We start from the raw sequence: 25845 nt of genomic DNA, 5'->3' as shown, positions 1-25845 counted from the left end.
AACATAGCTATTTTGGGAGTTTATGCTGCTCAGGATGTGAAGTGAACCTTGACTCAAAATAATATGTGAAAGACACTGATCTGGGGCCATTGGAAAAGCACTGTGTCACCACTGATCTGTGACGTCAGCCCTGGTATAACATTTTTCAACAGCAATTCATTAACATTCAATTCATAATTTAACAACAATCTGTCAAAATAGCTTTTTGGAGCTCAGGATAGAGTTGTAGAAGTTTACTAGAAATATAATACAAATTATTTTGATGAAAGCTACTATTTGGCGTAATTTTGTGACTCAACTTGCATGACGGGAGGCATGAGACCATGTTCCTCTTGTGCCCCGGGGAACTCAAAGGTTCTGAAGGAGCTCTTGACCGGCCGAAAAGACGCTGTTCTGTGACAAAAAAAAAAAAAAAAACAGAACAAAATTGCACGTCTTTGGGCCCAAAGATGACTGAGCACGGCTGCGAGCGAAAGTGAAGAGCCCATCATCAGACAAAGGTAATTCTTTGCTGATTGAGGAGGTGTTAATTTGGGCAAATTTTGGGGTTCATTACGCAGTCCAGAGGCCCTACGCTTTTACCCGGGTCCCATGTGTCCAATGGCCGAGTCAATCTAATTGCTAAGGAGCCTTCCACGTTGCCCTTGATCTCTTTGCATTTTCCCCTGGGGTCCCACGCTTCTGTTGGGACACTATCTGCTAACATGCCTGGGCACTCTTGATCGATCAGGTTTTCATCTTCGGATTCTTCCCATTCGCCCGAAAGGCTCTATACGCTTTTTAAGCGGCCCCATATGTCAGGGTGCACTCAGCTACTCAGTGGCCCATTACATTGTTGTTTAGCTCCTTCCACTTGTTCGGAGGACTTCTTGCTCTTAGTGGGCCTCATATAAGGCAAGACATCGAGCCACGCGATGTTTAGGGCCCTCAACTTTGATCGAGGGCTCTTTCCTCTTCATCTCACCTGCGGAGGACCTTTCACTCCTGTCGGGGCACTTTCTTTTAACCTGCCAGGACACTCTTGATCGAAAGAGGGTAGTTATTCATTACATTGGTCCTAGGTAATTTCCCTTGCTAAGAGGGCCCTGTGCTCTGGCCTGGGTCCTATATTTCATCCTGTTGGGGCACTAACGATCGTTCAGGGGTCCACCACCTTGGTCTTGGGTTCCTCTCGCTTGCTCTGAGGCCCCTATAGTTCTTGACGGAAGCCTCTTTGTTGGTCTCCCGCGGCATCCATGATCGCCCAGGTTCCGTCTCTATTGACCTTGTTGCCTTAACCTAAGAGCAGCAGTCGGATATGCGCCGACGATTTTTTACGCGCAATTGTCGAAAGCGGTTTTGCGTGCCGACGGCAACTAGGTGTGATTTCCCTTGGCTGTTGAATGTCTTACACTTATTGTACTTGTGTGTCACGTCCTTGATTAATTTTGAATGCTGGAATATTTTGTACTCCTTTACAACGAGGGAAAACCTCTGCATTACTCATCGGTCATCAGCTGATCACATTGACTACTCGGCTAGCCGTAAATAAGCTAGGGATTAAGTTCGTGCTCGAATTTGTTGGGTTAAGCATCCAACTTACGTTTATTTTCTTTGTTTTTTTCCAAATTTTTAGCCTTAAAATGACAAGATTTGCCACGGTCTGAAGAAAATCGATCAGCTCCACGTATGTGCATAGTTGGCGCGCCTTACTTTCTAGGGCTTCGCACTGTAAGATGGGTTCCCATATTCACTTTTTTACCTTATACTATTACCGTATTTACTTAACCGTACTCACTTTTAAATGTAATACATACACACACACACACACACACACACACACACACACACACACACACACACACACACACACACACACACACACACACACACACACACACACACACACACACACATACACACACACACATACACACACACACATACACACACATATGCATTACATATATATATATATATATATATATATATATATATATATATATATATACTTCTTGAATGTGCCGTCATAACAATCACAGGTTAAAGCTTGGCAGTTTGTATCAGCTTCTTTAAACGCACCTGTTTTGTAAAGGTTAAGAGGTGCATTTGCACCTTTCTCTGGCATATTTGAAGTGCAATCTGCGCATAGCTTATCATTTATGCTTTTGTGATTCGTAGCATATGCATCAACATACAGATGAGGATAAAGAATCCGCAAGATATGTGGCTACCGTAATCCGTTTACACGCAAGTTCTCAATATAAAAATTGCATCGATAAAACATGAACATTTCAGTCAATGAAAAACAAAGCATAAGTACCCTTTCACGCATCATTTCAGAAATGGTTATCAGCCTCTCCCCAAATACGCTTTGGCCGATGCCCTCCTAATTAAGAACACACTTTCCCCGCTCGTTAAAAAAACATGCACTGGAGTCTGCTTTGCCTGTGAGGAACGCCGCTTTTAGCCGTTGTGCGTCAAAAGGGTAAGCGAACCTCACCCGCTTCACTTCGAACGTATGGCACATGAAGCTCCCTCCAGTTCAATGCATGTAACTCAAGTTTGTTTTGATAACGTTGCTAATTGAGTTGGCTCTTTAGTCGCCGCACGATTGTACTTACGGCCACCCTGATGCTGCTGCACGCTAATGCATGAAGCCTTTGTAACGGTAATGCATGAAGTTATTAGACCCAGCCCACACCCACTAGCCCCTGCTTTTCAGCCGCGTCGTCTGTCCAAGCCAGCAGTGCTTGTCGTCCCAACCATGGTCACCTCACCGCAACTTAAAATGCCTATGCGTGTTCACACCCTCAGGCTGTTGAGAACCGTGTGCAGACGTGGTAATCCTGTGGCTTACCTGCCGGTCGGAGGGTCGTATTGACAAAGGCAATGCCAAAGTACGGATTGCCCGCCCTGCCATGGGGTGTAAGAACCAGTTTTGTGTCGATATTGCACACGTCCGAAGGCTTTCGTGACTGGGTGATACATACAACTGGTGCTCTCGGTGATACGCTTCCAACGCAAGTTGGATTATTGCTCAATTCGCATTTTAACGCACGCTGGAGGCTAATTGAGCCGGACCCTAGTCGTGACCATTTCAACTGTAGCCCCCTGCACTTCCTGTGCCAACAAGCAAAATCAAAGAGCCTAAGCTCATTGCTTTTCATCCCTTTCGGTTGTGATCCTGAAGACAGTCAACCTCAAATTCACCAGTAAGTACTGGTCAGAAAAGATGGCGAGCAGTCACTGGAATATATTCTTAACGTCTCCAGTATGGCTCACGGCCATGGCGCCCTTGGTCGCTGTTGGAACGTCGAATATTTTCATTACACACTTCAAAAATGTCTTGAAATGTTTGTCTAACGTCCACTTCCTAATAAAATGGGGATCGATTGTTTTCAGGATGAAACTTCTGTGAATTTCATGCCTGCCATAATCGCCTATACAAACATGAGATATCCTCCATATACCAAGGCCAGCGCATAGACTAACGGCAAATAAGGTCAGCGCCAGCTTGGCAGGCGGCGCTGGTATGTACATAACGCCGTGACACATGCATCCACTGTACAATCAACCCTGTTTGGAATCTCACGCTTTGCTATCGGCACGGATATCCGAGGTAAGCTATCCATACACATATCGCGCTGATTGGGCCCGCTGGTAGGAAGAGTGGGGAAAGAGTGCAAGCTCACAGATGATAACATAGAAATCGGCCTTCTGAAAGCCTCGCAGGCAAACGCCATTGACATAAGAAGGACCTTAACTAATATGTTTGGATTGTGTGCGTTGTCCTGTTTATGACAATCCACTTGCCATACGCCAAGTGGGACTCGTCGAAGAAAGGTGTCGAACAATCAACGAAATATGCTACGAAAGTGCTCAACATTTACAACCGTGCCCACAGACGCGGGTTCGACCCCCCTGCGCTTCACCGGCCCGAGAATCAGAGCGCAGTTCTGGCGCGAATGGCGCCGGAATTGGGACACAGTCACGCCACGTCTCACGAGACCGCGGAACGAACGACGCAAACCATCGTACGATGTGACGTCACGGGCGGGGGCAGCGAGAATAGGCCTGAGTCATGAGGAGCCGCGAGGCCCGATGGCGGCTGGCGCCTGACTTCGACCGGTGGATGACGGGGCGGATGTCCGCACATTTAGCAGCAGTTGAAGTCATCTACGACGAAGGGGCCCGGTCCTCCACTGCGGTGGAGGACCGGGTCCGCCACGATGATGACAAAGAAATCATACTAGCTTGGAATGGGAAGTCATTCCTCTGCATGGCAAACATTTTGATTCCACGAAATATGAATAGCTTTTATATCTTAACATCCAGGATACAACTTAAAGTGGACGAAATCCGAATAGAAATCAGGACTCGAAAGAAAGAAAGGTCAAACTTTTTGACTGAGCCCCCATAACTGATCTGAGAGAGGAACACACCTGGTCTGAAAAGATTTCAGTACCCTTATTCGGACCGCGATTTATCGCATAGCTTAAAAGGTCTCTCCATGGATGCTATTCATTACGTTAATCTCTGTTGTCTTTTAGCTCCATTAGAGTTTTGTTGGCCAGACATGTACTCACGTGCATCGAGTGCCTCCAGGAAGCACGGCACGCTCTATCTCGGCGGCCCTTGACCTCCCGAAGAAGCCAAACCATCCCAGATCCACAGGCAGATAGGCTCTGGATGAATAGTTGGGAATTTTTCGCGAGGGTATGTCTAAGCGGTAAACACAATTTAGGCATATTTGGCGTAACATCCGTCACAGACTGTGACGTTCCGTGAGCCTTTTTAGTCGGAATTAGGTCCGATTTGGACTTTCGGTAGGCCTTTTTAGTCGGAATTTGGTCTGGCTTGGACTACCTTTCCTGGATCAAGTCAGGATCGTATTAGAAGCGCACTGAAACTCATATCGAGTGGAAATATACTAAATTTGCTATGCATTTCGTTGCATAGAGCTACAGCGTTCGTTGCAGACTGATAAGATATGAAGCGCGGAGACCTGACGGCGAGTATGAAAACTACATGGCATATCGGAATTGTCGGAATATGACAAACAGATACGTTACTTTTCCGTAAACGTGTGCAATATTGGTGCTTTGCTACGGAATGCAGATTAAAAAAACCTGATAGCTGTAATCGTCGACTTCCTCTGTCGTTCAAGTGCCAGAGCGGCTGTCCAAACAGATGGGGCGCTTCTGAGATGCCCCACGTGCCTTGTCAGAGAACTTCAAGAGTGTGTTATCAGGTGTGATAAACAGGGTAAAGCTTCTTAGCTTAACTTTTCACGACGATATCAGAAGCCCGTAAGTAAGATTTCATTCAGACGTATTTCTTCTCCCCAGCGTCAGTTCCAGGGCGGTGCCACCGGATGGACAGAATGGGGTAACATTTTTGTTTTTACCTATCCCGAACTTGCGTGATGCCTCTCAAAAGTCGTGATGCATCCAATGTAAGCAGCGATGACGCAATCGGAAGGCACGACCCGGAGCCCGTGATGTGATGCGACGTGATGACGTAATGTGATGATCAAGGCGAAAGGCAGGAGACCCTCTTCAAACCAAGATGGAGCCGCTTCTGGGACTAGAACCAGACCTCTACCGCGCATGAAGCGGGACTCTTTCGTGATCAAGGAGGAGACTTCATCGGTATGGAGACTTCGGCGTGGACATCTTGGTTAGTTGTATGGTGAGCCATTGGTGATGCACTGGAAAATAAATGATGTCATTTGACATATGCTTGCTATGGTTTCTCCTTCACTTCTGAAAGGGCTGTCTCACCCAAGCTTTAGAGATAGGCTCTGTTCTCGTGCTCCGCTCCGGGTTCCTGCACGATAGGTGCAGGCACGATTAAACGTCGCAGTAGGAAGCAACTAAGACATAATTCAAGACCGTAACTTGCTGGAGGGCCCTTTCAGCTTGAGGAAACCCCTTTCCTCTGGAGGTTTGCCACGATTAGTAAACTGTCCAGTATCAAAAGTCCGCAGCACCTCACCTGGCTGAGCCAATGACACGATGGTCCAATGCGTATTATATGCGCACCCCGTGGGTCTAGTAGATCTAACAGCACCACACTGGCTGTGGTTTTGGACAGGCTAAACTGCCGGTTATCAGAACTTGTTGACGTGGACAGTTGAATGCAGAATAGCAGAGGCTTTACCCGCGTCCCTGCCAACGACGTTCTGATATGCTCGTGCGCTAAAATACTTACCGCATGTGTAAGTATAGATACATCATTCGCCCCGCATGGGCGAATGGTGCTGGAAAATTTGTAGCTATTTTCATTACTGCGTTGTCTTTCTCTTCGCTCGACCAAAAACTAACCTACCAATGCGTGTTAAATCAGAACAAACATTGCATTGTACTCTTATCGCCGGCAACAGCGTGCCGTTGCTCCGCCCCTGACTCTTCAGCCTTGCCTACATCGTTCATCTCGCTGCGTGGATCTCAGCGCCTGCGCTGGCTGTGAAAAGGTTGTTTGCGGGATTAAAGGGAATGTTCCACTTTTGACGATATTGAGACAAGGATCAGACATGATGGGAAAAGCTTACTTGTAACTTTTGGTAAGCTTTCAAAGCTCAAAAACGACCCTAAGTAGCACGATTTTAAAGTTTGTAAAAATGCGCCCCATTACGTCATTGTTTGATGGAGTCATGGAATCGTTTCGTGACGACGGCAATACCTGGCAGCACCTGGCAGCCAGACCTAAAGAATACCTGGAAATGTAATTGATAAGCAATGCTTTGATAGGCAAGGCAATGCCATTGTTGGTTTATGCCACCGAGCTTTTTGCAACTAACAACATATGCAAAAGACAAGAAGTAGTTTGTGGTGCACTATAAGCCGATTTGTGTCATTTTAATTTCACCACGTTGCCTGCGTTCAAGTTCACATATCATACCAGTAGAGGCTTAACACCAAGGCTCCTGCGTACCATGAGTGAGGGACTTTTTGGCTCCAAAATCCCGCGGAAGTTTGCTCGCGTGCCAGTAAACTCATTTAAAGACAACTCATTGATCTCTTAGTTGATCTGGTAGTTGAACACGTAGTTTGTGCGTCAGGGCGCTCAACATTGGCATGGTTGATACCTTTCCCCTTCGCGGATCCTGCTCATGACGGATAAGTTTTGGGGCAAGTCACTCACGGCAAACACCGTTGCCCGGACACGTAATTAAAGAACTAGTGCACCTCACGCCATGCATGCCACATGCTCGAAGCACGCCAGCACTTCCGCCAACAGCGCGGCCAATGACGCCACCCTTAGCCTGGAACTGGAATCATCCACACCCCGTCCCCGTCCTCCTGCCGCGCCATGCGCCACACCCACAGCCCGCCTCCCGCGCGGCGCCTTCGCGGGCCGGCGTCCGTCCGGGGGCACAGCTGGTTGAGCCGGCCTACGATCACGCCACTACGGTGAGCCAACGCGCACGCGGCGGGCGCCGGCCGGCTCAGGTGATCGGCCCAGTCAGAGCGCGACGCTCCGCCCGGTCGCCCGCCAGCCGCTCGGACCGCGCCGCGCCAGCGCCACGTAGCAGTCCCATGATGACCGCGCCCACCGTGGTCCGCCTGCTGGGAGCGGCGCTCCTGCTCGTGCTGAGCAGCCACCTTCAGGGAGCCGACGGTGAGTCCCGATTGAGGCCACGGCCGCCCAGGGTCGCGTCCGCCGGCGTCGACCGTGCAAACCGTCCGCTGCGTTTGAAAGTGGGGCGCGTCGCTTACAGTCGCCGGCGGTCAAAGGTTCGCGTGCGACGTGGCCGTCTCACGTGCCGTGACCTGTCTGCCACTCCGGAGCGTGATGAATCCCGTCCCGACACCCTGCCGCCCGGTTTGACCGCTCGCTAGCCCTCTGCCGCGATGTTCTGCTGCTCTCTCTCGAGGCCGGTTCAGACGCGTGGGGCTGGCCGGCGGCGACGGCGGCCCCACGTGTCGGCGCCGGGGTGGGAGCGGTCGGCCTTGCTGGCGGCGCGGTCCGACCGTGCAACGGCCGGCGCGCCGCCCGAGACACCGTCCGTCCCGTGTTTATCTCCGATACTTGATCTCTCAGACTGCCACCGTCCGCGCGATCATTCCTGACCGGCCAGTGTAAACAGACCGGGCAGGCGCTGGCGCGGGCGCTGTGCTCCATGGGCCTTGTGGCAAGAATGCGACGAATCTGGTGACCGACGTGCAGCGGCGCCCGGCGGGCGGCGGCCAGGGCCGAGCGGCGCGGGGGCGTGGCCCCCTCCGGCGCAGCTGACCGCGGGGTCGTCTGTGATCCCCCCCCCCTCGGTCTGGGGCCTGGCCTGGGTGCGCTCCCGGCGGTTCTAAATGGCTAAGTGGGCTCTGGAAACTCGCCAGAACGACCCTCCTGCGAGATTAAGCGACGTTGGCCGTTTGCGGGCGCTTGCGCAGCGGCCTTAAAGCAGGCCGAGAATGACCGTCCTTGGCACGCCCCCTGCTCGACCCGCCGCGCCCCCTCCCGACCCGCCGCGCCTCCACACTGGCTTCGACCTCCGACCTGCTGCAGCCGTCGGCTAAATAAAAACTGGCGGGAATTCAGCACCGCCTGTCCGGACTGACGTCAATTTTGCGAGCCTGAAATAAACAGGCAGCCTGTCCCAGCAGCAAGGTTGGCAGCCGGTAACGGAATGATGCGCACGTGGCGGGCGAATAAGTTTGTTTTTTTGTGACGGCACGAGGCACTTACTGTTCCCCCTGTCAACAAGTGACTCGCGGGTTACCGCCCAGATCAACGTTGCGGCGGCTTTGCGGTTGCGAACAGTGTGCCGCCGCTCGCATCATGTTTCCTCCCCGCTCTTTGTCGTCGCAGCGTTTCGGAAAGCTGGCTGTCATTGTTTACATTCGTCGAGATTTACACCCACACGGCATGCTTTGTCAGCCGGCGCGGGGCCTCCGCGACGTTGGTCCCGCCCCACCCGCTACCGTTCCCCCACGCGTCTCCCCTCGCACCCGCCCTCCTCCGTCTGGTCGGCTAGTCAGCTCGTCGGTCCGCATCTGCCGGCTGTTGTCGGCGCCCCGCCGCCCCGTCGCCCCTCCGTTCGCACGATCCCGGCTGCGTCGGCGCCCGTTGTCCGTGCAATCCCTGCTGTCTCGGCGTCCTTCGTCCGTGCGATCTCTGCTGTGTCGGTGCCCCTCGCCCTTGCGATCCCTGCTGTCTCGGTTCCGTTCGTCTGTGCCATCCCTGCTGTGCCATCCCTGCCGTGCCAGCGCCCCTCCACCCGTGCGATCCGTGCTGTGTCGGCGCCCTCCGCTCGTGCGATCCCTGCTGTGTTTGCACCCCTCCGCCTGCGCGATCCCGGTTGTGTCGGCACCCATCCGCTTGCGCGATCCCGGCTGTGTTGGCGCCCTTCGCCTGTGCGATCCCGGCTGATTCCCGCACCGCGCCTGCAGGTCAGGCCGTCTGCTCGTCACTACAGTTCGCCTGCCAGAACAAGCGCTGCATCCCGCGCTCGTGGGTGTGTGATGGCGAGGACGACTGCGGAGACAAGTCCGACGAGCAGCCTGACATCTGCGGCGGTGAGTCGGCGCTCGCCCGCGTGATTCGACCGCTTGCCCGCGTGAGTCTGTCACTTGCCCACGTGAGTCGGCGCTCGCCCGCATGGTTCGACCGCTTGCCCGCGGTAGTCGGCGCTCACCCGCATGGTCCCACCACTCGCCCGCGTGATTCGACCGGTTGCCCGCGTGAGTCGGTCACTCACCTGCGTGAGTCGGCGCTCGTTCGCGAGTCGGCGCTCGCCCGCGTGGTCCCACCGTTCGCCCGCCTGAGTTGGCGCTCGCCCGCGTGGCACTGCCGCCCGCCCGTCTGAGTCGGCGTTCGCCCGCCTGTCAGCGCTCGCCCGCGTGAGTCGGCCGCTCGCCCGCGGCAGCCTCTCGTCCGAATGAAGATGTTTGCCCCCTTCCACTTCCACTCTTGCGGGCGAATGCATGGATGAAACGAGGCTGTGTGTAGAAATAGTTGTCCTTGAAAAATTTCAGAAAATTGGAATTATATCTCTGGCGTTCGATGACGAGAATGGACCCATGTTTGTGCATTTCGGACAGTCCTAATATTCCATACGCACCCTTTCTGCTCAAATCGCCCTTGGGATAATGACAGTGTTGCACAGACCGCACTTTGCGTGTTTCCCTGTGGTTGAGCATAACACAGTGTGGTGGCGAGAAACAATAATTTCATGCCGGACGTATTTTACGAGATGAATTGCTTGTCAGAGATGCATGAAGACTTAAGGCATATGTGGCTGCCCGGACAAGGCTGAGAAATTTTATAGACGATATGATGATTTGAATTTTGTCCATGTGTTATTGCACCATTTGAATCATATTTTTTTCTCGATTTTAATCTGTTTCTTGCCACCGCTCTTGAAGTTCGGCATATATCCAAGCTGAATCTGTCTGTATGCCAGACTATGGTGATTTCCGAGCCTTGAAGGCTGGTGGTCCTGGGCCCGGCTCCCGCTCTGGTGCAGCGACAGGGCAGTGGCCTGCAACGGCCCGCGACTTCCTCTCATCCGCCCGCCGGTAGATTATGTAGCTCCTCCCCGTCTCGCGTAAAGGCCTGCTTTGCCTCAGATTTGTCAGAATCCGCGTCAACCCGCACGCAAGTTGACGTGGATTTGCGGCGAGGTCAGTTATGGCGCCTGGGAGGCATTCCATCGTAAGGTTAGGCATGGGCGTGCGGAGCGGCCTCAGACGAGTGTCCGCTTTAATTCGGGGAAGGGGGGGGGGGGGGAGGACCTGCTATTGGCTGACGTACAATAGGTGGGCGCCTCTCGGCTGTCGGAGTTTTGGTGGATAAAGTCGTAACATTTTCCGTAATTTATCCCAATTGCCTGAAAATATCACGTAGTGGGCCCTGATTAGTAATGCATACTTTTCGTGGATATTCTACCTCCTTTGGTGACTCGTGTTCATTTCCGGGTAAAGCGTGTATTTACATTACTGGCCATAACACGCTCACCGCCGAGCGGGGCCTGTCATCTTTGAATTGAGGGGATCTCGGAACTGAAGTCCGTCTCGCTCTCGACGATAACGCCGTATCTGAACGGCCCAGCTGCTGATCTTAAGTGTTCAGTTTACCTGTGAGTTCCGGGCCGTTAGGGCCCGGCTGGATGGGGGAGCTCTGGTTCCCGTCGCAGCCAGGCAGGCTGGCAGCCAGCCAGGCAGCCAGGCGGCGCCCGAGCGGCCTTGCGTGTCACCGCGCTCATCTTCAGAGACTCGTGCCATTCAGCCCGGCCCACTGCATTAGCGTCCATCCCAATACGCTGCGGCGGAAAGTTTTCAGAATCGATCACTCGGCCGGCTTTCAGGCGCGTGTTATCTCCGATGCCCCCTGGCAAGCGAAGGTCGGCCCTCGGCGACCGGCCGGGCGCGGCGGCGTGCCTCTCAACTGACTTCTTTGGCCGTCGGCCTGGCGCGGCTCGTCTGACGGGCCGCCCCCGCCCCGATCAGATGGGTCGAGGGGGCGGGGGTCACGCGGACATCGCCGACGACGAGGTCCTGATGTGCGCGTCGCCGGCGACGTTTGGGGCGCGGCCAGCCGACCCGGGCCAAGGATGGCGGGCACGTGGCCGGGGCGCCGCCGTCTAAATCCGACCTGGCTCCGGCGCCGCGCTTCGCGGGCGGCTGGCTCTGACCGGTCACAGGGCGGGGGTGCGCAGCCCACGCCGGCCGAGACTCACATGAACAACACCGATCGATGATGCCGCCGCTCTTCGTGGGATGGCCGCCAGCCGCCGGCGCCGGCGGGGTTGCAGCGCTGTCGCCGTTCCGTGACGTCAGCGTGAACCATTAGCAAAATATCCGGGATTTCGGCCGCGAACGCGGGTATTTCCGATGGTCCGGCGGACGGCTCTCGGCGGGGGCGCCGGGGCTCGCCAGCGCCGCTCGATGTCGCCCGCGAATTATGTAACGCTTTCGTGCACTCCAGGGCCCGGAAACATGCGCTGGTCCGGGAAGGTCGGAAGCGAAGCCTCAGCCGCGAGACGGACACTGCGAACTACCATGAACTGAGCTGCTCAGATGGTGCACTGAATACGGCTGAGCGGTGCTCAACGAACGAACCTCACTCGGGCCAAGGTCCACTCGTTTAAAATGCATTTCCGTCATTGCGTTTTTATGTTTTCGCGAATCCGGATGCGAGCAGACCACCCAGGGTCTAGTGCTTGCCCATTTATTTATTTACACATTTATTTACTTACGGTTACTTGCAAGTGCCTGGTGAGCCGTTCCCTCCTATTCGCATCTTTTTTATCCCATCTGTTACCTTTATATATTCAAACGTGCCACAATCACTAGTTACATTCGTATCCCATTTACCAATTTCCTGACATAAACTCTGATCGGGCAAGTCAATTTTCGTCACACCCTTGACAATGGGCGTGCCTCGCTTTCCTGGATATTCGAAGGTTGCCATATAGGGTAATTTTGCCGCCTTGCACGTTCGCTCACCATCTGGCAACTCCACTTTATACAGGCACGCCCGCCCGCCGCATTCCGCCCTGCAGGATCCATGGCGCGTGGCCCGCTGGCGAGCCGCCAACAGGCCGCCCGGCCCCTGGCTGACGCGACCAATTGACTGGCCGCGCGGCCGTCTCTCATTGGTCGAGGGCGAGTCACACCACCGCGCGACGGCCGAAGCCGCCGACGCAGTGGCGTGCACCTGGGTGACGTCAGGAGGTGCGGCCATCAGCTGATCCTACCCGGCCCGCCACAGCACGTGACGTGGCGGCGCCACCGTGTAGGCGGCGCTAACGGGAGCTGAGTTTGGCTACGTGCTCCAAGGTCGGCGCCAGCGGCGGTGCGTCTGGAGGTCGAAATCGTAAGGACTTCAAACACTGGCCTAGCCGGGATTTCACTCGAGGTGGGGTCAAATCGTTTCCCAGGGCGTTTTCAGGGAACTGACCTCTCCTTCGTCGCCTTGGGGTCCCGCTCTTATTAAGGGGGAGCAGCTTTAGGCTCTGGATCCTATTTAAATGCTTGGGGAGGGGGGAGCCCGCTCGTTGCACTTTTGAGCACCTCCTGGACGTTTTGGCCCCAAGAAAGCGCCGCTGCCTCTTCGTAGGATGGAGGGATGACCTCAAACGCTTCCTCTTTGGCTACGTCCTGACTTCAGCGGCGCAGTTTCCTCGTATGTCACGCGTGAGCAGCCCACATCGCGTCGGACAAGATAACGCCCAAATAAATCTCTAAAAGTGGAGCTGAGAAAGTTCTTTGTTTTGCTTACAAACGGAAGCCCAGCTCGCACAAAATTAGGATCTGCTCCAACTGTTGGCGAAGAGCTTGCGCGGAGAGCAAAATCAAACTAGCTGGCTCGCACGGCGGTGCCGAGAGGGGCGATCCCCTCTCGGCGGGACGCCCCTCATCAAGTTGCTGTCGGACGCCGTGTGCGTTCCCGGGAGCGCGTCAATCGACCAGTCGCGTGTCGCCCGGCCGACACTGTTTGATCGGACTTTGCAGACGGGCGACTGCGTCCGTCTTCCCATCAGCACCGGACGCCGCTGACCGGCCGATAAATAGGCCGTGTGTCGCGATGATTGTGATCGATACGGCCGCGTCTGGTCCGCGCCGCGCCGCTGGCGCGCGCGCGCGCCGGCAGCCCGCACCAGCGCTCCGCCGGCAGCCCGGCGGAGCCCCGCGCCGCGCGTCACCCCTCCCCGGAGCTGTCACAGCCAGGCCGGACGGGGGCCGCCGCGGAGCGCTCCGAGCGGGGGCGCTCGCCAAAAGCGGCACGGCCGTCCGGGCCGCAACGGAGGCGATCGCTCACGACGGCGGCGACGGGCCGTGTTGGGACGGCCGGCCGACGGCGGCGCCATACACGGACGGCGGCGGGCTGCCGCTGATGCGGCGTGCAGGGACTCCGCCAGGCGCCGTGCCCCGCCGAATCGATTTTCGATGTGGCGTCTCCCTGACGTCACATGGCGCCAGCGGGCCTGGCGCCGGGGGGGGGGGGGCGGCCCCTTCTGGAGGATGTGTTGATATGCTCGGCACGCGCTTCACTGCTGAACCCGGAATCGTCAGCGAACGGTCACGTAGTCCTCGGAAATGACGCCACCTGGGCTGAGCTGGTCTGGATGCGGTCTTGCCGTCCGCCGATGGTGTTTGTCGGAAACGGCAGGCGTCGGCGTTGGACAACGGAGGGACGTAATGAGGCGTGAGAGGGAAACAACCGTCGCTCCACATTCGCGGCATCACTTGGCGCTGTGGAGCCAGAACGAGGCCAGTCAGCTGCGCCACCACCGGTGTGCTCGATAATGCAGCGACGGCGTGCATGTTTACAGCGGCGCGGGAAAGCCAGCTCAAGCCGGGCAGCGGTGCATGGGCAATGGACTGAGTATTCGGCCGTCACTGTATTTGACGGCGTAGGGGAGCACCGGACCGCTTTGCATCAAGAGTTGGATGCGTCGGATGTGATGGCCAGTGAGACCGTGCAGCTGGTGCAGCCACAATGCATCGGATTGACCGCCAGTGCTCTATACGCTTTCTCAGACGTACCCTTGGTCCCAGATTTGGCGCCTGTTACACCCGAAGGTAACCCAGGTACTGCGGTAGTTGAAAGCTTTGCTCAGACTACTGGCAGATATTTATTGCGCTGAATGCAAGCTTTGTTGTGGCTACCGGCAGCTATTGATTACGCCGAATGCGATCTCCCAGTTTTTCAAGATTTGAGATGTGTTTACCAACACCATTGTTGAATTTGGCTATCGTCATAAATCGGCCTCGTGGGCCTCGTGGGCCACGCTCAGGGCCGTTCGTGGAAGCGCGGACGGAAAATAGAACGGAGATGAAACTAGCCGGAGCTTCTTTTTTGCTTTTAAACAAATGTAACAACTGTGCGTTGCGAACGGCAAGTAGCTTTCTCATCTGCAGTGATCTTCCGTTCTGTGAAGTAAGCAGAACAATCACGTCTGAATTGACCAGCGTGGCGTTACATTCCTGGGCTTCGGACTCGGGATGGATTTTCTCGCGTCAGGCCTCAAGCACATGCTCCAGTTACCGCTGAGACGTCCCAATGTTCGCCCCAGGTGCTCTGGTATCCGTCCCAAGACGTCACGAGGGACCTCAGGGTCGCCAACGTCCCGCCGGCGCTGCTGTTGTCGCCAGGCCAGCCATTGGTCGGACTGTTGCCAGTTGATCTCAAGCAACCCCTGATCACGTTGCCATCACGGGACTGCCACGGCAGCCCTCGCCGTCACGCCGTCGAGCATAGCAACGCACGTGGCTCGCATCGCGGACCCCTGGTCGCTAAGCCCGTTTGCCAGTGACACAGACGAAGGCCTCTTCATCTGATTGCGTCACACTCTGCCGACACAACCTGGTGTCAAAGTTTTCACCCAGATAGCCCGGCCAGAACTGGCCGCCCTATCACGGGCGACTCCTCGGCTAGATCACGCTTTCATCCTTGGTAAGTGACCCTGTCTCTAATGGGCTTAACAATTCACACCTTGCTGGGTGGCGACTACCCGTCCGCTCCCCCAACGCGGACGGTCCGCAGGCGGCTCACACTTGGCTTGGTGACGCCCTTCCCCCCGCCGCTGTTGTCGACGGCCCAGATCGGTTTACACTGTGTTTGCCTGGTGACAACCGGTGGCTGTCGTGACCTTGCCCCAAGGCGTTGCTGTCGCGTGGCGCGACACGTCAGCTGTATTGCGATTCGCGGCGATCGGACGCGGCGGTAAAACAAGCCGGTCCGTTCTGTAAACGTGTCGTTACCAACCAGGCTGGTGCCACGTGCGAGTGTTTGGGACATTGTGCGATATAGTTTCGTGGAAGTTAAATCAGCTCAGCCCAGCGTTGCTGGGGATATTAGGCTGATCACAGGGCACGGCGGGACTACATACCAATCACGCTCGTGTCACGGCCAGGCCATGGTGATGCGCTTTGAGCTGAGATGAAGCAGGCTCCTGAGAATGTTCTCGTCTGTAACCCGCTCAGAACCTCGTCAAGTCTGCCCCGGTCGGCGCTCGACTTGATGCGTACCACATTCCTCTTCCGCGAATACTTAACGGCATTCTGGGTGTGGTGCGCTGTCTCTCTTTCTGGCCATATTGGTGTCATTGTATGGCCGTGGTCTGCAGCTCGTGTTTTGCGCTGTGGCCACCGGCTGATAAGAGCACGGAACCCACTTCTAGATGCGACGTTTAAGTGGCAGCTGGTGAGATTGGTGTGATAAATTACGGAAAAATGAATCTATTAACCCGAACCTGGTTATTCGACGCCATGGCTGTTATTCGGGAGATATCTATGCATTAAGTGGAAGAGAAGCGCCTCAGAGGCTGCTCGTATTAGGCAATTTTGGAGCGCTTGTAAAATTTTGCGACGTGGTTTCGAATATAGTATTTTTAAGAGTTGAACATCTAACGATAAATCCGCTCCTATAGGACTTCGCAAATAGCCGATTCCTTAGGACATTCTGCGTGATATTCCTCCTCGTTCTTTCTTCTTTCCTTTCATGATCAGTGCCTTATGCCTGCGGATATCTAGTCCCTTACTTTCATTAAGCACCACCATTGTTTTATACAAAATTTCAATTTTATGGATGGGACACAAGATCCGATATGCTGCACCTGGCTCCTATGTCACGCGATGTTCCGTTACCTCCCACTCGTGTATACGGACCCTTCCACGACAGTTTCATCTTCTTAAGTTGCCTTTTGAACTTTAACCCAAAGCTCAGAGCACCGCCGCCCCCATTCTGTTCCATTCTAAACAGCACTGCCTGACGAGTAGTCGTCTTGGCAACTTTGCTGTTTTCTTCCCGCTCGCCTCCCGGTTCGTTTGACCCTGTCTCGGCTCGTCTGACGCCATCTCCTCACCGGTCAGACACTGAGGTTGTTAGGGTCGTATTCCCGGCGGCCGGGCTCGTGAGGGGATCCCATTTCCCGGGGCCGCTTGTTTACGATGTTTTCCGCGCGCGGCCGCTGGGATGAGTTCTGCTCACCTGCAGGCGCTGTTTTGCCGCCGGGTTGGGCCGGACGGCGGCGCCGTTTGCGATGGTGTCGGCGCGGCCCGCCGGCCGTGTGCGGTGACCGACGGGGCCCCCGGGAGCCCCGTGCGCTAATGGTCCCGCTGGGCTCTCCAGCCGGCGACGCATTGTCGCCGGTCGGGCCGCCGGGAGCCATCTGTCGGTGCGGCCACTCTGTCGGTGCAGAGAGACCGTCACGTGATGGCGGGCGGCACTGCCCGCCGTGAGGGCTGGACAACAGATCGAGCACCGCGGAACTGAAATCAGTCTGACACACAGAGAACAGTGGTGTGTGCTGGTGCCGAAATAGCCTAATACGGTGTTTACCCTTGTGCAAAAGCATGCACTTACACATTTCTGTCGTTAAGAGCATGCTTGTGCATATGGAGCCTGCACCAGTATGTTGCACCCACTGACACCCATTCGCCCATGCCGAAGTCGAAACTTTGCAGAAGACTGCAGCAGAGGGAGCGAACGGCTAGACAGAGGAGCATTGTGGTATGGGGGAAGAAGTGCTGTCACTTTCAGTTAAGTGTGCTTTAAGTTGAAATATGTCTGGTCGAGCCATTAATTCGTTTAATTCGGATTGGTCCTCACCGGGCCGACGACCAGATTAATGATTGAGATGATCGATGACTGAACTGCTAGTTTGCATTCTGACGCTAGATGGCACTATGCAGTTACCAGCACAGTAATTAGGACCTATGGTGTTTGTGTTTGGCATATCAATAAGCACACAAATGTTTCATTCCCTGTTCCCCCAGGCATGTATTGTGTGAGTACTTACCAATTTTCCAAAAGTCTGAAGACATCCTGTACTGTTGACTCGCAAATGATATAGGGCTTTCCCATGGCAAAACTAGTTCCTGGGTCTTTCTGTCCAGGTGTGTAATAGCAAGGTATAAGCTATGAAACCAGTGCTTCAGCCACGCGCTCTGTGTGCTTGGAAGAAGGTTCCGCCATACCGCTTGTTATCTTTGCGGGGTAGGTACAGTAGGTGCAGGCGTCTCACATTTCAAAATTCTCAAAAATTCAAATGGCCTGCTTCCAAGCATGCTGTTCCACAGTCTGATGTTATCAGCATCGTTGGGAGCTGATACGTTACGCTGAAATGCTGCCAGCACGGGCTTTCGCCATCACGGGTTTTATTGGCTGAGATTGAAAATCCTCTGCTCGCAATCGTACGGCTTCCGTTGCTATTTTTGCCATCGGGCTGGCTCGTCAGCTCTACATGTGCTTACCTGGGGATTCCACGGATTTTGTCAGAAGCCATGGACGTCAACTAACTGTTATATGTGGATGCCATAATCACAACATATCGTACGATGCGTGCGAAGTACGAACGGAACGTTTCCGCCGTCGCTGCCCGCGTATTACAGAGAGACGTCATCTTTTCAGCAACGAAAACACAATCTTGTTTCATCTGGAGTAACTGTGGGGCAAATGTTCTCGAAACTTGTCAGCTGCAACGAATGAATGTCATGATCTTGGCTTGTGAGGCAGTTCTTGTTATAAAACTGCAAATATTGTGCAATACGTAAGCTGAAGAATTTCCTAATATTATCTGTCATTTTTGCCACACGAACAGCTGACCTGCCGTCCGCACAGACGTTTGGACCGGCATCAATTCATGCCAGATTACATCGCAGGCTATTCCTGTACACCGGGCGTGCGTTTTGACGGAATCCGCAATTTACACCGAAGCGGATTCATACCGCACTGTTCCGCAAACCCGCTTGCTATACATAGGCAATTGCGATTCAGCCTGTCACGGCCGGCTGCGGCTTGTTGGCTCGCTGGGCCCGGCTGGGTCAGTAACCAGACGCCAGAGGCTCCGCCAGTGCGCGCGGCCGCCGATCTGCCGGCCGTCTCAATCCGTCCTGCAGTCTCGGCTAGGTGCGGCGCCACACGCTCAATGAGGTCGTTTTTCTTGCGTTGTTTATCGTGCAATGTATTGCGGCTGCGGCACGCCGGCGACCGGCGGCCGGCGCCGCACGCAGCCGCCGCCGCGTGCCCTTGATGCGCTGCAGGCGACGTGGGCGGCACGCGCAACGCAGCCCAGCGCGCGAACTTTGGACGTGGGCGGCCACCCCAGCCGCCGTCGGGCCGCGGCGCCATGCGACAGTGGGGCGGCGCGCCGCGTTTGGGGCGGAAGGCGGTAGATCAGCTCTGTCAAATAAGCGCGCAGAACTCTCAGCGCCCGATGATGGGTGCGTGCCGCGTGACCTGTGGAAGCGGTACGTAACAGATGAGTTCATTTGGGCCGCTGCTCAGCCAGCGCGTGGGGATACGGCCGCCCGGACTGGAGTCGCCTTCATGAACCATCCTGGCTTCCGGCTCTCCAACTTGGAAGCCGGCGTTTGCGGAAACAAACGGGTGCGATATGGACACGCCAGTGTTTCGGTGTGCCGCGCCTTTCTGGCCTTATGCTGTCTCGTAGTTGCACTTAGGTAATCACGCCATGCTGCGCATTGTATTTTAAGCGATTCGAGATTTTAATTATTATATCATATGACTTATATGATCTATCTATTCATTATTATATATATATATATATATATATATATATATATATATATATTTATATTATATATTAAATTATGATCTTGATTATTAAATAATTAAGCCGGCGTTTGCGGAAACAAGCGGGTGCGATATGGACACGCCAGTGTTTCGGTGTGCCGCGCCTTCCTGGCCTTATGCTCGCTCGTAGCTGCACTTAGGTAATCACGCCATGCTGCGCGTTGTATTTTAAGCAATTCGAGATCTCGTGCAAATTCGTCACCCGCAAGCTTTTGGTGTCGATCTTGCGGATGACACTTGGCGGCAGTAAATGGAGCTTTTCCTCAGTACTATTGACTGGGCGCATGCGGCCAGTCTCCAACATCTCCACCGTGGCGGATGGGAGAGCAGACCGCGGAGGCTGGAAAGGCCGCCCATTTCTCCTCTTGAGGCAAGTTCCCGGCCATACCACCGGCAGGAGGTGCAGCTGACGATCCAGGGGATGTCATCTTTCTTCTGAATCTAGCCGGCAATGCCCGCTGCTGTGCGATATACGGCGGATACCGCGGGCCGGACCCAGCTGTGTGGACTGACTAACAGCTGGCAATCCTTTCGCTCCAGACCGGGGCGGTATCTGGGATCACGGGTCTTCTGTTTGAGCTCTTGTTCGTCTGTGACAATGCAGCAAGGATGCGATTCGAGGATTCGCCAATTGCAAGGATTCGATTGCGATGGAGGGCCGCTGAACAAGATGATGGTCACAGCAGTGATTCATGGTGCAAGAGGCGTGGGATTACGTTGATTAGGTTCGAATTGCGTTGATTAAGGTGGGTTACGTTCCGACTGAGACGTGGCGCAAAGAACCTGCTCAAGGCAGCTCAAGCATTGTAGATTGGCGTTTGTAGATCTTTTGACATGTAAATTGATGCCATGACATTGGTTTCGTAACACACCATTATGGTTTCGGGGATATGTGTCGATGACTGACCGCTTTCACTCCCCTAGATCGTTTGAAACGGACATCTTTTGGCTACAATGAGTCAGGGTCTTTATTTTGTCACGTAATGCTACAGCGTGGCTGCGCCGCACCGTACCGGCCGTTGCTCGTCCAGTGTCAGTCCTGCCGCCGTGCTCTGATTATGATCGCAATATATTTATATACTATTATCGCATATATATATATATATATATATATATATATATATATATATATATATATATATATACATCCATAATGTATGCGGTAAAAATATGACACATGTGCGTCATAGAAACTTGCAGAGAACCGCGAATCTAGTCTGGCCTCTACATCGACAGACTGCGCGGCCATTGGGAGCAGAATGATTAGCCGAACTTTTCGCATACCGAGCTCCATCTGCAGCGGCTTCGTTTGAGTTGGATTTGGTTAGAGCCCCCCCTCCCCCCCCCCCTGCGAAATGGTCCGCGTGGCTGTATTCATTCCACGCGAACGGTTTGGGAGCCTTGAGATTGGGAAGAGAAGTACGAGGTGGGACGAGACTGCAACCAGCGTGCAATAACTCAAGCCGTGAGCCCTGGATCCCCATTGAACGGCCCCGCCGTGCCGCAGACGGGGCGGTAAGCAGTTAGTTGGCGCAACCGGAAACCCGACCAGCCCGTGGGGCGCACCTTGCCTTGGCTGCCGACAGTAAAACCCCGGCTAAGCAAGGCGTGGTGGAGCGTAGAGTTATGGATGGGGACGGCAGCCGCGCGGCTGGTCGCCGACACCAACAGTGCACCGTGGGTCTGGTACACGGCTCGGAGCTGTATTTGGGGCGTGACATGACGTGACGTGTATTTGGGAGAGATGAAGTGACATGGGCTGTTGTAGTGCGTTGGTGGTAGTCTCCACTCAGACAGAGGTTGTTTTGTAGTCAGAAATGAAATTTTTGTAACAATTTTTTGCGGACACTTGGGGTTGCTTATCTTTGGAGAGCAGTTTATTGGCTTTGGTGTCGTTGCCATATAAGTCCTTTTAACCCAGCTGTGTCATTGCCGTGCCGTGATGCACCGTATGTTAACGAAGACATCGTCCAACCTGGTCATTATGAATATTATGTTGCTATCTGATCACCTTTTCCGTCGCGTAAAATCATCTGTTGCTGGCTTAAGCCGAGTTGCACCGTTCCTGCGAAGCCTGTTTTGGCCGGTCGCTACCAGCAATGATACAGCAACACCGATGTTGCTCAACCAATGGTGCCCCAGGCACAACACCAATGGTGCTCATGGCACAGCGGTGACCCAGCCAGGCGTTGGCCGGCGGCGACGGTGCCTCGGCCGTTTCTGCTGCTCCGGGGGCGGCCGGCGGGCAGACGCTGGACGGCCGTCGTATAAAGCCGGCCGTCGGCGCGTCGGGCCGGTAAAGCGCCGCTCGCCGGCGCATCGCCCGGCGCGCGCCCGCCCGCCGCCGCGCCGCTCCAGCGTCGCCGTCCAGTCCGCACCGGAGCCGCCACCGGGGCCGACCAGCGCCTGAGCCGTCATGGCCCGCCCGCCGCCGCCGCTGCCGCTGCTGCTGCCGCCGCTCCTGCTGGCCGCCTGTCTCGCTGCCGTGCTGGCCGACTCCCCCCTGACCACACGTGAGAGGCCGCCGCTGTCACTCCTGCTCCTGCCAGGGGCGAGTCCCCGCAGTGCAGGGACTCCCCCCTGAGGCGCAGTAGGCCCGTGTCCACTGCACTGGGCTCGATCCGCATGTGGTCGCCCCGGTGTATCCCTGGTACAACGGGGCGATCGTGTATCTATCTCAGGTATGCCATTCAATGCTGGATGTTTTACAGCACGTGCAGTCAAAGTAGAACTGCATTGCGTGCTAGTCGTTGATTAGCTGGCTGTTATGTTTTTGCGCCAGTGGTTGGCTGCGGTTGACGTGCGCGTGCCAGTTCAAAAAATCAAATCGAGGAATGTTGTGAAAGAAGTGCTGAAGTGGTGCATTTCTTTCCATGTCCGCCACCGCCGTTAGATATTAAGCTAGTTGGTTTGCTTTACAGCTCAGGCATATGCCATGGAACAGCAACCTTCTCTCTCTCCACAACCTTCAACGCTCAAATGCTGTCATTCCGCGAAACTCAAGTTTAAATGGCATATCAATGGCTATTAATGGGATCGATTGCCTATCTTTGGTAAGCAGGTAACTAATGCGCGCAGGTCTCTAATCATGTTGGGTGGACTAGACCACTTAATATTTTGACATCTATCGTAGTTGATGGTCGTGTTGTGGAATGCTTCTCAAGACCCTTTTAGACGACAGTGGTGGGCAACGACGTTCTACAAACATTTGGCCTGAGGCCACGCAAGAGCAGCGTGGGCTTGGGAACGGAGGGATTATCCCCCCCCCCCCCCCATTGTTCGTGAAAGCTTAACATAAAGCCCGTGATGGCGCATGGAAAAAATCAGTTTCAAAAAGGGTCCTAGCCTTCCGGCTCTTGCGACGCTCCCACGTCCATAAAGTGAGAGCGTCATCGTAGTGCTTCCGAGCACAGAGAGCACGTGTTCGGAAGTACTACAAGCGCATCACTCCGCTAGGTTCATGGTTCCCGTTCAAGAAGGCGTGTGAATCGTCGTGGCTTCAGCACATCGAAGGAGCGCAATGACAGCGCCACATTCGAATAGACTTGGCGTTTTAATGTCTTAGTTTGAGATGCTGTCTGCGTGCTCGCACCGATCCAAGCTCTGGGGCATAGAGGTGTGAGGATGGCGATTACCCCAGGCCTTGTTCTAAACAGTGATAATGACAATAATGTCGGAACATTGTCAGTCATGCCACTGTTACGAGAGAGGGGGAGTCACTGTCTATATCGCGTTAGGACATAATGTGGCGACTTTTTCCATGGAATCTCTTTTTCTCAGTCAGATAAATGACAACCTCCTATTGGTTTTTATTGGTATGGTAGATTTTGCGAATTTCTCTATCGAGTGAAAGCAGTGTTGAATCGCATCACTAGTTTGCTGAGATCCCTCTGTGAATAGGTGAACGTAGCGTTAATGTTTTGTTTGTCTTTGTCTTTGATGCCAGCGCTAATTACTTCTGGCATTCAAGTTGCGCAGTTTACTCTGCTTACTTAAACAATTTGTGCATATATTGTGCAGCTTGTGCGTGCTGTTGTGTATAAGCCGTTGACTCTGATGACTGGGCGTCAGCGAAAATCTCTGATAATCTCTTAAAGCGTCCACAAAGCTTTCGGGATAAGTTCGACGATCGCGTCACCCGCAGTAGGCCGTGAACGTTGCTGTGAAATTCTGAGATTTAATCATTTTGCTGATGACCACCAATGTGTAGCGGACACTGCACTTTCACACGACTCATTTAAGCCTCTGTGGCTGAATGTGGCGAAGGTTCCTCCACACCAACCTGCATTGATTTCTCCGTGATGGCTGACGGCTCTCGGAACTCTTAACAAGCAGGCCCGAGTTGAATTGGTCGTAGATGCCTGAGTAATCTGATGTTGCTGTCGTAAATGGAGTAACTACTGGTGCCGGGCGGGTACCACCACCACGGTGAGGTCGGTTTTGACACCTCACTGTTCCCGACCTGTTCTGGAAAAGCGGTGATAGCTATTTTGCTTTTTCTGGAAAACCATCCTAACCATCGCCAAACCCTAGCGCTGCGCGACCCTAGGAGCGGAAGGGCCATGCTACTGCATCCCGCAGGATCTCAATCTTCGCCATCGAGCCGGACTGGGGGTCACGGATCGCGTATCCGCCGAGCCCGGCCGCCCGCGTGCTGGGCCGCTGCGCCACGGGCGCTGACCCCGACGGCGGACCGTGAGCCCCGTGACGCTCCTTTGCACTGGCCTTGACACTGCGCGCGACGCCGTCTTGGTCGTGCTCTTTGGACCCTTGCAGCCTTGCCCGGGGCGGGACCGTCCAGCCAGACGCCCACCATTTCGTAATTGGACTGGCGGTGCGCAAATGCCTGGTCCGGTTTGTTGCTGTTTTTTTTACGAGATCACGCCTCGGCGGCGTGCGCCCCGTCACGTCGGCGTTAGACGGGGGCAGAGCCCGGCTGGAGGCTGCCGGTACGCGAGTGGAGGTCGGCAGAGGCCGCGGCACGTGTCAGGCGCTCAGACGGCGGCCGCGATCGGCGCTGGTCGTGTCTCGCGTCTCTCCATGTCTACCGGCCTGACGCTGGTCTGCTGGAGTTAACCGTGCCGGTCGGGGTCGCGTCGAAGACTGTGCGATGCGTGCGAAGAGTACACGGCTGCCCAGTGACTCCAGCCCACCGGCCGCCGGCTGCACGGTGTCTGAGAGGGAGCCGACGGACTTTGTTCCAGCGCTCGGCACCAGGGTGCCGGCAGCGCGTCCAGCAGGCGCCGTCGGCCGCGGGCCAGGATTTAACAGCACATACCGATGGCAGTCGAGCGCACCGGTCGCCGGGGGAAAGGGGGGGGGGGCATCAGTCCTGACAGCGTTGTGCGGCCGCCGCAGGGGCGCGGCGTGCCGGCCGTCTGACAGTTCCGGTTAGCTGTCCGAGTGTCGACTGACGCGGCGCCATTTGTCAGTGTCGGGACGTGCGCGGCCGTGCGGCGTCCGTCGGGACCATAGAGCCGTCTGCCGGACCACTCCTCCCCTCCCCTCCCCTCCCCTCCCCTCCCTCCCCTCCCCTTCCTCCCCACCCACCCGGGCTGTAAAAGGCGCACCAACCACGCCCGGATTCAAACACTAATGACGGGGAAGTCTCGGCTGAGCTTCGCTCGTGCCGACAATGCTTTTGCTGAGCTCTCAGGCTTCCAGGGTCTATGCTGAGCTGAACTTTGTCGGCTCGTTCGGACGTTCGGACGGCGGGGTGACGCTGCCACCGGCGGAGAGAGCTGGTGTTCACGGCGGGACACGCTCTCCCACACTGGGCTAGCGACGTCCTTTTCGCCGTGAATAGATGCGTTCACTTCGACGGCAATCCGCGGAAGCCGTCGGCATGGCGTGATGTGTTGGGTCCCACACCCGGAGAAGCCGGAATCCCCTGATGTATTCTGCAGCCGCCGGCCCAATGGCCTAATGCCGGTGTCGGGGTCGATGCCGGTGCCTTCCCCTGATGTTATCTGGCAGCCCCCGAGGCGCCGTTAGAGCGCCATTGTCCGCGCGGCAGGCCCGCTCGACGGCCGCGGCCCATTGTCGCCGCCGCCCCGGCACCGACATTACGGCCGATGGCGTCGGACAGCCGGATTGGATGGCGTCGACGCGAAGAGGTGACCAGCGCGCCGACGTCGATGCCGGCAAAAGTGGCGGCCCATCAGCCGCGACGGTGAGGGGACGCCGGGCCGGCCGCCGCGGCGGGGGACGCCGGCTTAGGGTACCGAGCGGGGGTGACGCTGGGTCAGGGTGCCACAGCGGGGGCGACGCTGGGTCAGGGTGCCGCGGTAGTTCCGCGGGGTCCCTACGGTCCGTGAT

General features: G+C 55.2%; 1 protein-coding gene across 3 annotated transcripts in view; it reads left to right on the top strand.

Annotated features, from left to right (window-relative positions):
• The first annotated feature begins 7461 nt into the window (after window positions 1-7461).
• The window catches only part of LOC119112267 (very low-density lipoprotein receptor), a 38682-nt gene continuing 20298 nt past the window's right edge, over window positions 7462-25845 (top strand). For all 3 annotated transcript variants that reach the window (XM_037236375.1, XM_037236376.1, XM_037236374.1), the window contains exons 1-2: window positions 7462-7605; window positions 9375-9500. In XM_037236375.1, coding sequence (XP_037092270.1) covers window positions 7524-7605; window positions 9375-9500 — 208 coding nt within the window. In that variant the 5' untranslated portion in view covers window positions 7462-7523. The remainder of the gene's footprint in view (window positions 7606-9374; window positions 9501-25845) is intronic.

Source organism: Pollicipes pollicipes, unplaced genomic scaffold, assembly GCF_011947565.3.
Source record: "Pollicipes pollicipes isolate AB1234 unplaced genomic scaffold, Ppol_2.1 Scaffold_7261;HRSCAF=8764_pilon_pilon_pilon, whole genome shotgun sequence".
NCBI lineage: Eukaryota > Metazoa > Arthropoda > Thecostraca > Pollicipedomorpha > Pollicipedidae > Pollicipes > Pollicipes pollicipes.
This window is presented reverse-complemented; position numbering and strand designations above follow the sequence as displayed.